Raw genomic sequence first — 15,942 nt, forward strand, 5'->3', positions numbered from 1 at the left:
TATCCTGGCTGCAGCACGAGGCCGTGGCATGCAGCACACCTGAAAACCAGGCCAGGGAAGTTCACGTGTTTTCACAACCACCACTCCCTCCTCCTGCAATGATTACATGTGAGACGTTCAAATGCACTCAAGCACGAGGTCAGGCTAGTTCAGCAGATGCATCTTCATTAGACTTGCACAATTATCATGAGCAGTCTCACTGGTAACAATTATATGATACTAATTTATTAGTCATCTTCTTTCTTATCTTTTCCACTGATCTGATTTGTTAAAACCCCAAACAATGTCTCATAAGTTATCTGAAGGAAACAGAAATCTCTGCATGTACCCTCACTGACAGATAAATCCAGGTCTTGCTTGACTGATGAGATACAGATATAAAAATTATTCCAGCTGCCATTTTGCTGGATTTAGTTGCTGCCTTGGATCCCCCACAGAGGCAATGAAAGAGGACAGCGCCACTGTAATGACCCAGTACTCAAAATATGAACCACTATCGTCAGAAAAAGGCAGGATGACAACTAAAACCTCATTTTTTCAGCCCTTCTCTAGCAATAAAACAGTTTGATGAGGCAAACTCCCCTCACCCTGATGCCATAGATAACATCTCACCCCAGTGCAGGGAAAAGAAGGAAGAAAGAAAGTGAACACGTTTTGTCTCATTTCCTCCAGGTGCACCTGCTCAAGAGTGCCAGGGAGACTGGAGTCACTGGAAGCACAGATCCCACTTAAACTCTGATTTTCCTCCTTCAAGGGAGGGCTCCCCAGCCTCGTGCAGAGCATCCTGGCTGCACAATAACCCAGGGCACGAATGAGAGCAGTGCTGAATAAGCCTTTCCTTGCCCAGAGACCTTTGTGCTTGTGATCAGCAATAAAAGGCTGTACTTGGAATTTAAAACCTCAGCCAGGTGAAATACCACAGATGATTATTTAAAGGCTTTAAATAAAAAAAAAAAAGCCCCGTGTCTGTAAGAACCAGCTTTTCACATTCACATTGTATGGCTGTGGACTCATAGCTGGGTTATGAAAGCAGCCCAAAATAAGATGAGATATAATAAAACACAAGCTGGGCTTAAGCAAGAATTGATTTCTGACAGCAGTTTTCAATGTTTTAAACACTAGCTGCAGACCTCACATATTTCTAAATTTAATTGCACAATTCCCAGTGATTTAACATTACATATTTCCATGTTCAGAATTTTAAAAGCTCAAACAACGAGAAACTTTGGTTGACATAAACACAGTTCAAAGAAAACAGTATTTTTTTTTTCCAAACTAAGTCACTGGCAACAGATGACTGACATCTTAAATGTGCTGAATATATCCTGTACCTCTCAGCTCTTCTGCTGTGAATTCCTTTCTATGCTGTATTTCTACAATTTGGATTTTAACTTGTGAGGTGAGAGCTACAGAAAAATAGACAGCTAAATAAATACAGAAGAAAATTTACCAGATGTGCCTTAGACACATGAAAGGACTGAAAATTAAAGAAAACAATCAATATACAGGAGAAGGTCAGAACTTCAGATGGGATGAGCCAACACAGGGGGTGGAGGAAGTTGATTTTTAAGGAATGATAAGGAGGAGCTTGGACACAGAGGGCAGGTGCAGCATGTGAAGGACAAATGCCACATTACTACTCGTAAATGGGTAAATTTGAGTTTCTGTAACTAAAAAACAGGACACTCTGAAGACGGCAGTCCTCAGCAATGTCACTGTTCACAAACATAATCTTCATTTTTAGACTTTTGGTTGAATCGATATCCAATTTTTCAAAATAATAGCATGCACTCTTAGAAAAGAAGACATTACACTGCTAATTCCAGATAAGTAAAGCTCGGCTTTACTTCGTTTTCTTCTGGAGCATTATCCCACTCAAGTTCATCTTTCACAAATGCTGACACAAGCCACAAAGACTTTATATTATTTCATAAAAATAGCATATTTTCTCTTTTTGTTTTCTCCTTTAGTCTTTTATTTCTTCTCTTTTATTGTTTCTTTTCTTTTCGTTTTCCTTCTCCCCAAACTACACCCACAGCCCCAACTGATACTTTCAATTGGAACAACAGGCAGCCAGACAAGAAGGGTAGAAGAAACTTTATCTTAAGTATTTATTGTTATGCTGGAATATCACTCAGTTTCCTCTGGGGTATTTCAGCACTCTTGTGGGAAATGTGTGACCTCATTTGCATTTTCTAATTGAATTGCTATCAGGTTTCCTGCAAGACTGAACAAAAAAGTTGCTTGAGTTACTAACATCACTTGTCTTAACCAGAAAAAAAAGTTTACATTCAAGTGTTTGCTGGGGAGGAGGAGAAATGTATGCTTTGTGTATCATAAAGCACATTTTTAAAGTATTTGCCTTCTTTTCTATCATTTCACCCTACTAGCATGACACTTTAATGTAGCAGTTAGAACTCTTTCCTTATAGTGTTTTTCACTGAAAACTGGCAGGTTATTCAGTCATCTCAAGCAATCAGCACATTTATAAGGCCAACACTGAAAGAGGGGGAATTGTCACTGTGCTGGGTCCCTCCCTGTTAAAATGTGAGGCTGCATCAAGAGCAAGGCTCAGCTGGGAATCTGGGGCACAGGAATGGACACCAAAACTTCTGATTTTGCTCTGAAAGCATACAAGGGGGGCACTGGCCCAAGAAGAAATTATTTGGAAACCCCTGGCCAACACCAAAGCAGCCTGTTGCACAGATTTTCAGACATACACACTGTGACAAGAAAGGATCACAGATCCAAAGGATCATTTATTGCTGGATAAATCCTCTGTGCTCTCCTGGAAAGCAGCCCACTGTCCCCACTGTGCAGGCAGGCTCACTCCTGGCCCCACAAAATCTCAGCCAGGATCCCAAAAACACTGATTTCTCCCGTAACATTTATTCTGTATTATAACCTCCACAATAATGGCCATTCTAGGAGGGCTGGTTTTGATGCCTTTTTAATCCCTGGATAATCATGAACTGAATTCTGATTTATCCTTTCAGAGTTCTGAGGTTCTGAGGGGCACCAAGGCCCCTGTCACAAGGGGGACAAGGCAAAAGGACTTTTCTGTGCTGTAGGTGCCAACAAACAGTGACCAGCAGGTGCAGTAACTGAATTTCATGCCAATTATTTATAATGTCTGGGGACTGTTCAGCATTTTTGCAAAATCAGTCACAAATTTACAAAGTAAAATGGAAATAAATGGATGCACCAGAAGAAATCTGGTCTCCCTCCCTCTCTCAGGTCACCTCCTCCTTTCTCTCCCACATTTGCTGTTTCTATATCCTGAGTATAACAAAACAATCTGAAATGTCTTTAAAAATATATATATGTACAGTTCTGCTTGAGTCGTATTATTCTACACAAAACCAAATGTGAAATCTGCCTCTAGTAAAAGCCACAAAACATATAAGGGTCACGGCCTGAAACATATTGAACTGGATATTGTAAGGTTTGGGGTTCTTTTTTTCTGCAGAAACACTATTATTTTTTAAAATAATCTCATAATCATATTTATTTCTTTAGTAAACAAAAGATTATTTTGCTTGCAAAAACCACAGGCATTAAATAAAACACAAGTCAGATGCCTGCTATAGGGACCCACAATAAAACTGCTTATGACCTTGTCATTAGTCTTGTTTTCTGTATTTTTCCAGCCTCAAACTACACACTAATAAGGCTTTTAGAAAGGAGGGATATGAATTTTAAGAAGCTTAGCTCTCTGTTTTCAACCAGAGTTCAGATTACATTAACATTAGATGAATTTCCAACCAAATATTCTACTAAAACAGAAATGTGTGCTTATTCAGGTTTTTTTTTTCTGCTACACTGAGAAGAAATTTAAAGCAGTATGTAAGACATCTTACTTTGTTCCTTCAATATTTAATTACTTTTAGAAGGAAGCAGTATTTCCTTGGTTAGAAATGGCAAATAGAGTTGACAATAACAAACAGGGCTTAATTACATCTTGCACAAGCTCAAGCCCTACTGAACAGCAGCAGAAGTGTATTCATGTGACTCTAAGCCCTGCAAAACCTTAGGGGTCAGCCCACTGGGCAAGTGAGAGATTTAAGTCTGTCCAAGTTTTTCCTTTTTGTCTCAAATGTGGCAAAATCTCTCCCAAATGGCACAGAGTTACATGATAGAATTCTAACTTGACACAGAAAGTCTCTCCTCCTTTCTCCACCCTGCCCTGCACTCCCTGTCCAAGCACTGCAGACAGGAGGACAGCAGAGGCCAGTCTTGCTGTTTGGACCATTATTGGGGTGCATTAATTCAATTTACAGCCACGGCCCAGAGACCCCACCTGTCCCTGGAGGAGCCAGGGCTGCTCCCAGGACACCCACCTTCATCCTTACTCTGCTGGTCCTCAAGATCCAGCAATAAACCAGGCTCTTGAAACAATTCCCTGCCAAATCCTGCCCGAATGTCACCACCCAACCAGCCCAGCATTGCATTGTTTGAGCCAGCACCAGAGACAATAACTGCATTTACACTGTGCAGTAAAAGACCTCCAGCTCAGACTAGCAGTGAAAATGAAAAGGTGAACTGCTGCTGCCAAAAACAATATGGAAGACGTGGGAAAGTGACAGCTACTCCAGGGGCAGAGCAGCAATGTGTTCTCATGGCGCAGCCCCCAGCTGCAGCGGCTCTGTGCAGCCCACCCGCAGATTTTCCCTGAAGGAACACTGCCCTGACTGCCGGGCAGGGACAGAGCCCTCCTGCTTTTCAGCTGCCTGTATGGAGCTAAAGCAGAAAGAAACCATCTGTACCCTTCTGACTGCAATGCTGGCTCTGGATTCTCTGCTGGGGTGGGTGGGGGAAGCTGCTGGCACTGAGCAGAGGGGATGTTTGGCACTGCCACTCTTCGCTGCCTGCCCCGTGTGCCACCACGTGTCCCTTATCAGGCAGCAGCAACGCTCCCCGTCCTTGCAAGGGAAGGAACAAGCCCAAATCTCCCCTCTGGAAGCTGCAGGGCCATGCAGATTGCTCGCAAGAGTGACTCCGAAAACGGGGGAGATGAGGAGCAGGGCAGAGCTGCCAGCGCACGACTGCGCTGTCACAAAATAAATCTGAGCTGAAAACCATCAAGAAGATGGTTGGTTTTGACTGTTCACCCTTCATCTCCTGGTCTGTCTTGGAGTCAAGAGAGATTATCAGCGTGAGGTGCACACATGATGTACATGACCCGCAATGTATGACAGAGGCAAGTGGTCACTTAAAAATACAGAAGTATGAACTTAGAGAACACTTCCCTCCCTGGAGACTGTGGTATCATTAATGCCACACACTCGGGGTTCACCAAATGTGGTATTGTTTGAGGGTCTCCAAGGGAAGAGATGAGAATCTTGACTCCATGTTTTAGAAGGTTGTTTTATTATATTATGATATTATATTATATTAAAATATTATACTAAAACTATACTAAAAAGAAGAGAGAGAAAGGATCTATGAGAAAGCTAGAAAGGAATGAAATGGAATGGAATGGAATGAATAACATAAACCTGTGACTGCTCAGAGAGTTGACACAGCCGGACCATGGTTGGTCATTAAGTAGAAACAACTCACATGGACTAATCAAAGATGTACCCGTTGGTAAACAACTTCTAGACTATATTCTACAACTATTAGATAGTTATTGTTTACATTTCTTTTCTGAGCTAGGAGAAAAATCCTAGCAAAGGATTTTCATAAAGTATCACAGTGACAGGAGACCTCAAATAATTTCTGTCGGAGAGGTTCAAGGATCATTTGCAAGGAATTTGATGCTGCTCATGGCATCTCCTACTTGGCCACTTTTGAAACACAGACCAGACAACACAAAGACTTTGGGGCGAAAGAAGAACAAAGCAAGAAAAAGAACTTTGAAAAAACTCTTACCTTGTGTCCGTTGTGCTGGGACTTCTCTGCCACCAGAAACCTGACCATGGCCTCCCATCTGCCCAGGGTCTGGGGGTCCCAGGCGGTCACCACCAGGACCAGCTGCTTGGAGGGCAGCTGCAGGTGGTGCGCGGCGTACAGGGTCCCGTCCGCCCTCACCTTGAAGTCCAGGCTGTTGGTTTCGTACCGCACGCCCTTGTTACCGGCACAGTTATTAAATTTTACTAGAACAGAGAGGAAGAGATGGGAGAAATGTGTGAGATTGGCGTGATAAGGAAAGCAATCAAATACAAGTTTCAGACATTTAATTTTCACTGATGTCTTCTATATCTCTAATAACCATCAAGGAAATGATTTAACTGTTTCTTCGACCTTTCAGGAGTGCTCTTGTGCTTTATCTCTGTTCCCCAGGGAAGAAGTTGTAAGCCATTTTTAAAGTATTTGATACAGTTTCATTAGATCTCAAACACAGCTGTTCCCCATTTGTACAAGTGGATTTCTCCCTTGTCGCCATTATCTCTTAAATTCAACTGGAGTCTATTACCCACGCTGTGGGTATTTTTTTTCAGGAAATGTTCTCCATTTCCCTAACCCTTCAATAACCTACTTACCAGATAGCCTATTTGCACATTCTTAACTGAAATTCAAAAGCCCATAACAATTCCATTACCAGAAATGTAAAAACAACAAAAAAATTTAACACAGAATTAAAAGCTGAAACCATTCTGGAGCACGCATCTGCTGCTGGAACTGGACCCCCTGTCCTGAGCTGCATTCCCACCTTGGACAACCCCTCACACATTACAGCTACTGCAAAAAGGAACTGTAAAACTGTGCTTCATAAACCATAACGTGTCATTTGAAAGCCTACTTTGTCAGATCAAAGCTCCCCAGTAGCTGATATTTCTATTTTCGCCTTTTTTTTGGTCAAAGTCTTTCACAGTCTAGTTTGAAAACTATTTTTATTGGCATTATGAAACATGTCACATACATTAGACCAGAAAAAAACCTCAACCCTATTATATGACAGAATTGACAAATCGGATAGAAATTGAACCTGCAGCTGATAACACAGGAAACCAAACACTTCCTGCCATTTCAGTAATCCACGGGGCGGAACACACATGAAGAGAAACATATTGTACCCGTAAAAACATCTCAAGTGAGTGAGAGTGGCTGCACAGCGCTCCAGCTCGGATCGCTAGACAGGTTCTCATGCTGAGATGCTCCAGCCTGCCTCGAGATGAGGACAAACCTGCTGGGCCAGCTCTGGGGGGCTTCAGGAGACAATTCCTGCAGAAGCAGGGCTGGGTCAGATGGATCCACCTGGACTGGCTGTGGTGGGAGAAGGGATGTAGGGCACCCCGGGGGAGAGGAGCTTCTGGGACAATTGTACCCCAGCTGTCCCTTTTCAGCTCTGCAGCCCTGCTCTGAGCTGAATCAAAGACTAATTTGGATTTAAATTAAAAAAAAAAACCAACCGTAGCACAGGTGAAAGAAAAAAGCAGCCAGGAAATGGCTCAACTCAGCCAGCTGTCAAAGCCCCCAGGCACATCAAAGGATGGAGAATGAGGAGCAGACTGTGGTAGAGGAGGGGAAAACCATTCCCCTCCTTCACCAAACTGCACCCCTCAATAACTGGGGTGTTGTGATTGTGTCAAAACTGAACATCTACAAAGGCTTTCTGGGCTGTGTATTTATTTAGACCACACTGGTACATTTTTATGTGTGTGGTGGGAAGTGTTACCAAATGCCGCAACAACTGCTGGGCACAAACAGAGAATGTCACACATTGATTTATAAAAAATAAGATGGATAAAGTTATCTAGTACATAAAAACTACCTGAAAGCCCTGCATGAGGATGAGCACACACAGGGTTTGCTAGAAGAACTGGGACAATCTCAGAGACCTGTGAGGGGAGATTGCCTGGACCTCCGGGACCACCCTGCTGGGAGACTGCCTTCATCTCTCTGGAATTTCTGCACATCTCCCCTGCATTCACAGCTACAATAAATATGTGTGAACACATCAAGTGCATCTTCACTTCTAAATGTTATCTATTTTCAGCTCAACACTATGGCCACTGTAAGGAACTTGGCACATCAGCTGCTGTATTGCTGCACCCCCTCTGCTGTGTAATGGTCACTAAAACTCAAGTTCCATCCCTACTCCCCAAGTACCCAGGTACCACTCACTGAAAGACATTTAAAGAAGAGAGAAAGCAGTGATAATGACTGCACATTAAAAAACATTCCAGCGCTTACTTTGATTTTATTGAGATTAAAAGAAAGCCCTACAGTGCACCAGCAGTCTGAGAGAAAAAAAACACCCAACCTTTCTATATGTGTATGTAGTGATTTCAGTATTCAAAGTACTTAAACATCTGCTTAAGACCCAGCTCGTGGCTCCAAGATGCTGCTCTGGTGTCATATGTCACTGTGCCGACTTTTATGCTCCATTATCTAAAAATGGCTACCTCGTAGACAAAGTCCCTCTGTGACTTGCTAATTACTTCCATTAGTTTAAAACAAACTTGACTAGAGACGGAGAAAATCCTGAGAGAAATAGTCTGATTATTTTTTTCTATTCATTTTTTTTCAACAAGCACCTTCTCTGTCCCACATTGCTCCTCTCAGGTAGCACAGCTAGGTGAATGCTCAGCAAGGGATTAGCACAGCCAGCTCCTCTCCTAAGAGCCTTGGGGAACTGCAAGAAAGGCTTCAAGGACACAAAGATTGCACAGTTTTCAGTCGCTCTGCACAGCAGCAACAGCCCTGGCTCACCTGGGCAGCTCTGCAGGAGATTCCAGCCCCAGAGGGATGACCCTGCTTGGCTCTGTCAGGCACAGGAGCTGCTCTGGCTCCAGGCTCGGCTCATACACAGGAAACAGAATGGAAATGCAGGAGAGCTGAGCTGCTCCCACCTCCATCACAGGGAAGGGCAAAGCTCAGTGCTGGGCTTGGAAGTGCTGGGTGAACAGTTGGACCCAATGATCTTGGAGGTGCTTTCTAACCCAAATGATTCTGTGATTAGAAATCCTAAATTTGCTGCCCTTTGAAAATGAGTCCTTGGGATGTTACAAGACTGCTGAGCTGCACTGGTATATATATATATATATATATATGTATGTATATGTACACGCACACACACACAAAGATCCACAAAATCTATAAACCTCATTTATATATATTTATATATAAAATACTTTTCCCAAATATATGTGTAGAGGCCTAGGAAAAAAAAACCAAGCTATTGTTCTGTAATAAATAGCATAGCTCAAGGAAAGGAAATCTCATCCATATTTTCAAATTCTACCTCTTACCCATACTCTTTGCTCTTGTGGAGACAGAAATTAAAATTTCATTCAATGGCAGACAACTTTTGCTTTTTTTCCTCCTTTTTCTCCCTTAGAAATCTCTAAGTCTACGTAATTTGCAGTTGATGCAACTCTTGACTTTCAAATAATGCAAAAAAAATATAAACAATGGTTGGCTGTGTTTACCAGTCTTAAAACTCTCCGTGGACACAAATCAATCTTTCTTTGACCAGTCTGAAGCTTAAAGAACACTGCACGAATTTAACATTCAAAAGCTGCAGCATCAGTAATTAGGATTTTGGATAAACAGCAGAGTCACACATCTATCATTTTTACAGGATGGTAAAAAAAAAACCCAACTTTTTAAAAAATACACTGGAAAAATGTTCAGTGAAGCTTATCGAAAGCTTATGCTGAAAACAACATCTAATACCTGATGAAAGGAAAACCAAGAAGGCACCCTCATTAGCAAGCTTTTAGGTTTAACCCTTTACCCTCATCATTTTTAATTGCTTCTCTATGAAAGGAGGAAGTACAACAATTTGATAAGCTGAAACAGGTACTGAGTGATGGGCAGAGAAGCTGCAGGAGTCTGCAGCAAACTGCTGGGTATCTGAGGAAAAAAAAAAGGTATTTTACTTCAAAAAAGACACAGGGTGAAAAAAAAAATTTCAACAAGTTTTGCATTGGTCCCTTTTATTATTTAGCTTGTTAAGCTGGCTGGACAGAGTCAAATGATCAAGCCAGGATCTTGAAAGATGTACGAATACACTGAACTTCTTGCCCCCCAAATGTCTGAGAGAAATACTGAATTTAATAGGACTATAAATGGTATAAACCAAAGAACTCGCTTTTAGCCTTATCCTTCTGGATTTTCCTTTGACTTCTCCTAGTCCATTAAAAAGTGCCCCCTCTGGCAAGCAGCACAGGGCTGGAAGAGCAGGAGGGATAATACTCGTTTATTAGGATAAACCCCCTGGCAGGACATCATCCCACGGTTCAGGATATGGGTCCCTTCAGGACTCTGTTTTTCACCATGGTTTTGAGGATTATCTCTGCAAAAGATGTTTCTTGCCTGATGAACTTTAAAGCAGCAAACACAGAGCGCTATTTCCAGCAGGATCCATCTGCTTTTCAAGTTGTGTCTCTTGACCAGTTCCCTTACACCCGGTGCACTGTGATAAATCTAAGCTGCCAAATCCACCCCTCACCCCTTCTGTGAACATCATTAAGGTGAGGATGGCTTAACTGCAGCCTTTGGGATTTTCAGATGTCTGGGTAACCTGCAGAGTCCTCACCAAGCACGGAAATATCCCTCCTGTGTGATCATGAGCAAATCACTTGAATTCCTGCCCTGGCACTTCTGGCCCAATGCTCCCAAATGTCTGCACTCACCCATCTCCTCTGACTTCTGCAGGGGGTTCAGTCCTGGCCAGCCTTCCCTGCGTGTCACCACACCAGGAATTAAAAAATCCCAAACATGTCCTGTGTGGAGAGGCTCCTGTTGCCTAAGAACAGGCACGAAACCATTCAGTTAACCACAAAAATGCACGGGCACATTACAGCCTCACAAAGTGATTTCTCCATTAAGTGCTAATGTGAAGCAGAGCGTGCTGTGCCTTGTTGGGAAGCTGCATTTATTTGGCAAAGTAAGTACACAGCATAAAATTTTACACAGCCACATTTTCCAGGCATCCTTCTTTACATTCGTGCAATCCCTCTGTGAGTCTGTGAGAAAACTGTTTTACAGCACTGGGAACCAACTGCAGCTGAATGAATTCCCCATGGCCACGCTGGAAACCTGGAGCAAAGCTGGGATGTGAGTCCTGGAATTCAAAGAGCCAGGAAACTGCCTCCATCGCCCAGACACAAGTGAACAAGACAGAAAAATTAGAAATATGGACTTTCAAAAAGCAATCAGAGGCAAATCCTTCTCCCTACAAACTACTGGGCATTTCCAAATTAGTGCAGGGTGAAAAATTTAAGTGATATCACACAAATTACTGCAATTGTTGTGTGAAAAATGGAGTCCCATGAGCACGTGTAAATACACAGTGGAATTATTCTGTGACTGAAATATCTTGTCTACAAAAGGCAAACGCTAAAATGGAGGCAAGAGGATTTTAATAAAATTACAGAGCCATGAAGGTTGGAAGAGACCTCTAAGATCTCAGGGTCCAGCCCTTAACCCAACCCTGCCAGGTCCATCCCTAAATCATGTCCCCAAGTGCCACATCTGAATGTTATCCTAGGGATGGTGCTTCCATCACTTCCCTGGGCAGCCTGTTCTCCTGCTTGACAACCCTTTAAATGAAGGAATTTTTTCTCATATCTAACCTAACCCTCCCCAGGTGCAACTTGAGGCCGCTCCCTCTTGTCTTATCTTGTCCTATTTTGTTTCTCTGTATTAAAAGGATGGATGTATGCAGGTACCACAGGCATTTTAACCACTCTGGAACAACTCAGAGATGGTGTTTCAGTGTTTTGTGGAAATTAAAACTGACTTGAGCCATCACACTTACACACAGTGCTACAAATCTAAGCCTGGACTCTCGTGTCTATCCCACTCCTGCTTACAGTAAATCCCACACTATCATACAACACACAGCCAGATTTGCTTCCTGCAGTTCATTAAATGCTCAGAGCCCTTCTCCTTCTCTACAAGAAAAACAACACATAAATAGGAAAAAATGATGGCTGTAAAACCTGATGGAGACAATGTGTAATTTTTATCTTCTCATTACTAATTTTATAGGTTACATTTTCCACCATGTCCCCATAAAGGATATCACACTAATAAACTCTTAGTGTCTTTATTTAATATTTATAGCACTGTGGGAGAACCAAACTCTTCTGGTAAAAGGTAAAAACAGCAATTCAAACAGCTGCTTCAAAGACTAATAAACACATCCCTAGTGATTGAGTTTAAGAGTGTACAGTTTAAAAAATGCTTTGATACAAGAAAAAAACTGTAGGAAATAAATGGATGGATCTTGGTTGGTATATGAATGTATATAAAAATGTGCATTCTCACACCCTCAGCTTCACAAAGCATTGATTATTCATTAAGTGTTCTTGGAGTAAAAAACAAATATAATGAATGAGTTTGGAGAATTAATGAACTATCCCACAGTCTATCATCCGCTGAAAACATTGAGCATGATTTAGCATGTTCTTAATGTTATTTTCTTGCAATTAATAGCACAGAAATCTGCTGCAATTCCACCCATTTCTCAAATCTCAGGTCAACGTGAAACATTACATCCAATTTTCTAGTGCATTATTTATGATCTCTGAGCTATGACTGCTAATATTTGCCTTACTGAAATAATAGTAAATTACCATAACAATTTACCATATGTAATTATGTTAAACAAAATCTTTCTTTATTTATCTTCTTGTAATCTTCAGCTACAGCGAATCCTCCTATTCAGACGATGCAATAATACAACATTCATGACATTCCCAACCTATTACATGCTTGTTGGAAATGACTCCACGTGCCACTCAACTGGTGACACCTTGGAATCAGCAAAGGAGCAGCAATCTGCCTCCAGCAGAAACTCAGATATTTCAAAAGGGAGACAGAAGCGTTTCATGTTTAAAGGCACATTTTGAATTTGCCCTCTTTAAGTTCCAAAGCTCAACCCCCTCCACGATCAGATTATCCATGTGGTTTTAGGCACACACCACTGAATTCCTGACTACCTCACTGTCACCTGCAGCTGTTTTGCTTCCACAAAGCCAGGACTGTAGGTTTTATGGGGAAAATGGCAAGGCTTTTTCATGCACAAGTCATTCATTTTAAAAATATAAAATACTTTTGTGGGCTTGATGGAACTACATGGAAAAGTAATATTTTCATTTCCAGAGCCACCTAAATATGCTTTCAACACCTTTTCCAGCTTTATATTCACTTTTATCAGCTCTTGCTTACACAGAACTTCTGTTTCCATGGCTAGAGAAAAAGGAACAATACAATTCAACAGACAAATCGGGATCCTTTAAAAAGTCACTCTGTCACATGTGCAGCCAGCCAGTAGCAATGAGGAGTTAAGGGTACATTAAAAAAAAATCTAAATCCCATTCAAACCAAACAAAAATCTAAATCCCAGACACTGAGTGCCTCCTTCATATTCCCACCTGCGCTATTTTTCATTTACTGGAAGCCAATTCAACTAAAATACATGTTTTTAAGGAAGAAAAAATGAAGAAGTGTATTTCACTTTTGGTTTGGAATTGGAGGGGAGTACAGACCCCTGGAGAGAAGGACTATAGAACATGATAGAAAAGATGAATCACTCTGGCAACAGCCAGCCAGCCATTAATTTTCAGCAAGCCAGGAGTTGGTCCAATTAAGCCAGGCTCCTTTCTCTACATTAACATGCTTTACTCCGTTTTTTTCTGAAGCTAAAACATCAGCTCGAGACCCCAAAGGCTTTTCTATTTAGGATCAATCAATCTACCTTGCTGCACTGTAAAACATACACTGTCAGCTCCGAGGCGAGCTCCAAAAAAGAGCAATGGTAGAAAAATTTGATAAATCGACATGTTCTGGCAGTTAGTAGAGGGATTCTTCCTACACTGTCACTTATTTTTATCTGATTAGAAACAAGTATTAGTAAAGTGAATATTCCTTCTATTCTCTTTCTGGTATTTAGATTAAGAGGAATCTTTTTATCCCTGATTTTCTACATTTTATCCAGCAGATTCCTGCCAAAAAGGCACAGAGATACTACCCAGATTTCAAAGGGCAGCGAGTTTGAATTGGGTTTGCAGGATGTGGACTCACATTCAAGCATTTTCTTCAGCACAGAAACATGAACCTGCATCTACTGGTGCTCATGTTAAAGACCTTTTTCACTGCTTTCCACATTGTCATGCTCAGGGCTTCACTGTGAGTATGCAACCTCACCTCTGGGTTTCCAGCACCTGCTTTGGCAAGGATTGCTTTATTTGGGACTTCACTGCCCGTTTGAGATCCACTCACTCTCCCTTACTGAGGCATCTCAGAATGGTTAATTAATACATGAGCCAGGGCCATGTAAGAAGAAGACAGAGGTAAGGACACCTAACAAGGTCTGACGTTTTCTGCTGGGACAACTTGGCCCTTTTCTTTGGTAAACACCACAGTGACTCTGCTGTTGGTTTCCATGTTGTTCTCAGTATCTTTATCTTTGGATAAAAACCTTTCCTAGCAGTTTCAGCATGACAGTCCTGCTCTGTTTTTAGCAGCAATGTAGACAGCCACTGGGATGTGCAGCTGATGTTCCAGATCCAGATTAAAAGGCTCATAAAGAGAAGCCTGGTTTGGGTAATCCTGCCAATACCAACTGTACCAAACTTTGTGGCAGATGCTGAGTTTTTGCAGGCAACCATTTTTGCTCTTGAAATTGCACACGTCTGTAGGATGGTACTGAGATTCACTATGGCACTAATGAGATCATTTTGCAATTAAAGGCTAAGTAGAAACAAACCTCTCACTACTCTACAGGAGAGTTTGGGTTCTCTGATTAAGCAGCAGTAAATAAACCCGATTCACTCTTGGTCCTGGTGCACACCAGAGATTAACTCTCCAAACAAGATGGACTGATTGACCCCATGGATTAATCAATGAGTTTCCCAGCTTCAGAGCAAAGTGCAAGTTGTGGGAGTTACCTGCAGTAGGATATGTTCTAATTATTATTACCAGCACAGAGTACATAAATCCCAGGGCGCTTTATTTGGAGGTTTTTCTCTTAGCACTAATGATCTCCACAACACTCTCATGTTTGTCAAACTACCTATGTAGGAAAAGACTTTAAACACCACTATGCATTTCTTGAGGAAGAACTGCAAGTTTTGTGGAAGCTTGGTGTGATAATTACAAAGGGTGGAGTCTGTGTGATGGTAGGGCAATCTCTAGGCTGTAACAGCTGCTTGCCCATCACTCCTGTGGGCAGGAGCATCTCTGGAAGGAGCTATTGGGAGGCTGGGACTGTGCTGGAGACAATCCCCATGTGAGGCTTGGAGCCCTCCTGGGCAGAGCAGAGCGCCCAGCCCTGCTGGTGCAGGAACATCCCAGCACTGGGAGCACTGGTGGGAAGTGGGAAGGACACACAGCTCCTGCACAGCCACCCCTGCCAGCCCCACCTGCCCCACTGACAGCGACCTGCTGGCCTTGGGGGGTTTTCCTCTCTGCCACAGATCTCTCTTCAACTCACCAGAAGTGTACTAGGAAGACATCAGGAGCTGCAGGAAGATTTTTAGTGAGGAAAAAACCAAAGTGAACAGAGGCCATTTGCAGCCTAGGAAAAGAAGTTGAAAGAGATGCTCCAACTGCAGCTGTGTCAGACAGCCTCAGGCTTCTCTCTCCTCACACTCTTCAAACAAACAAACTCTCAGCACCTAGAAACAGAGGCTGCACATGTCAGGGAAAAAAAAAATCAGACACACCAGCAAAGACACTGAACTCCTTACGGACTTGACTTGTGTGTAAACACTGACAACTTTGGGGTTGAGTGTTCTCATCTTCCTCAGCCTGGCTCGAGTGTGAACGCAAGCTGATCCAGGGAGTCACATCCCAATGCAGTAAATGAATAGATGTTTCAGGCAAGAATATTAGAAATGGAAGACTTTGTACCTGAAAGAGTCAAGGCAGGGTAGCTATATTTAACTTGCAGCTGCTGTGCACCTCTGCTCTTCTGCCTGCACAAAAAGCAGCAGCAGTCCTTTACCTTCAGCTATAACCTACACAAGTCTGCAGGTTTCA

At 42.3% G+C, this 15,942-nt stretch overlaps 1 protein-coding gene across 2 annotated transcripts in view; it reads right to left on the reverse strand.

Moving 5' to 3' along the window:
• The window catches only part of CDH4 (cadherin 4), a 417,925-nt gene that overhangs the window by 165,813 nt on the left and 236,170 nt on the right, over positions 1–15,942 (reverse strand). For both annotated transcript variants that reach the window (XM_064391991.1, XM_064391992.1), the window contains one exon: positions 5,875–6,098. In XM_064391991.1, the coding sequence (XP_064248061.1) occupies positions 5,875–6,098 (224 nt within the window). The remainder of the gene's footprint in view (positions 1–5,874; positions 6,099–15,942) is intronic.

This window comes from Passer domesticus, chromosome 16, assembly GCF_036417665.1.
Source record: "Passer domesticus isolate bPasDom1 chromosome 16, bPasDom1.hap1, whole genome shotgun sequence".
Lineage (NCBI taxonomy): Eukaryota > Metazoa > Chordata > Aves > Passeriformes > Passeridae > Passer > Passer domesticus.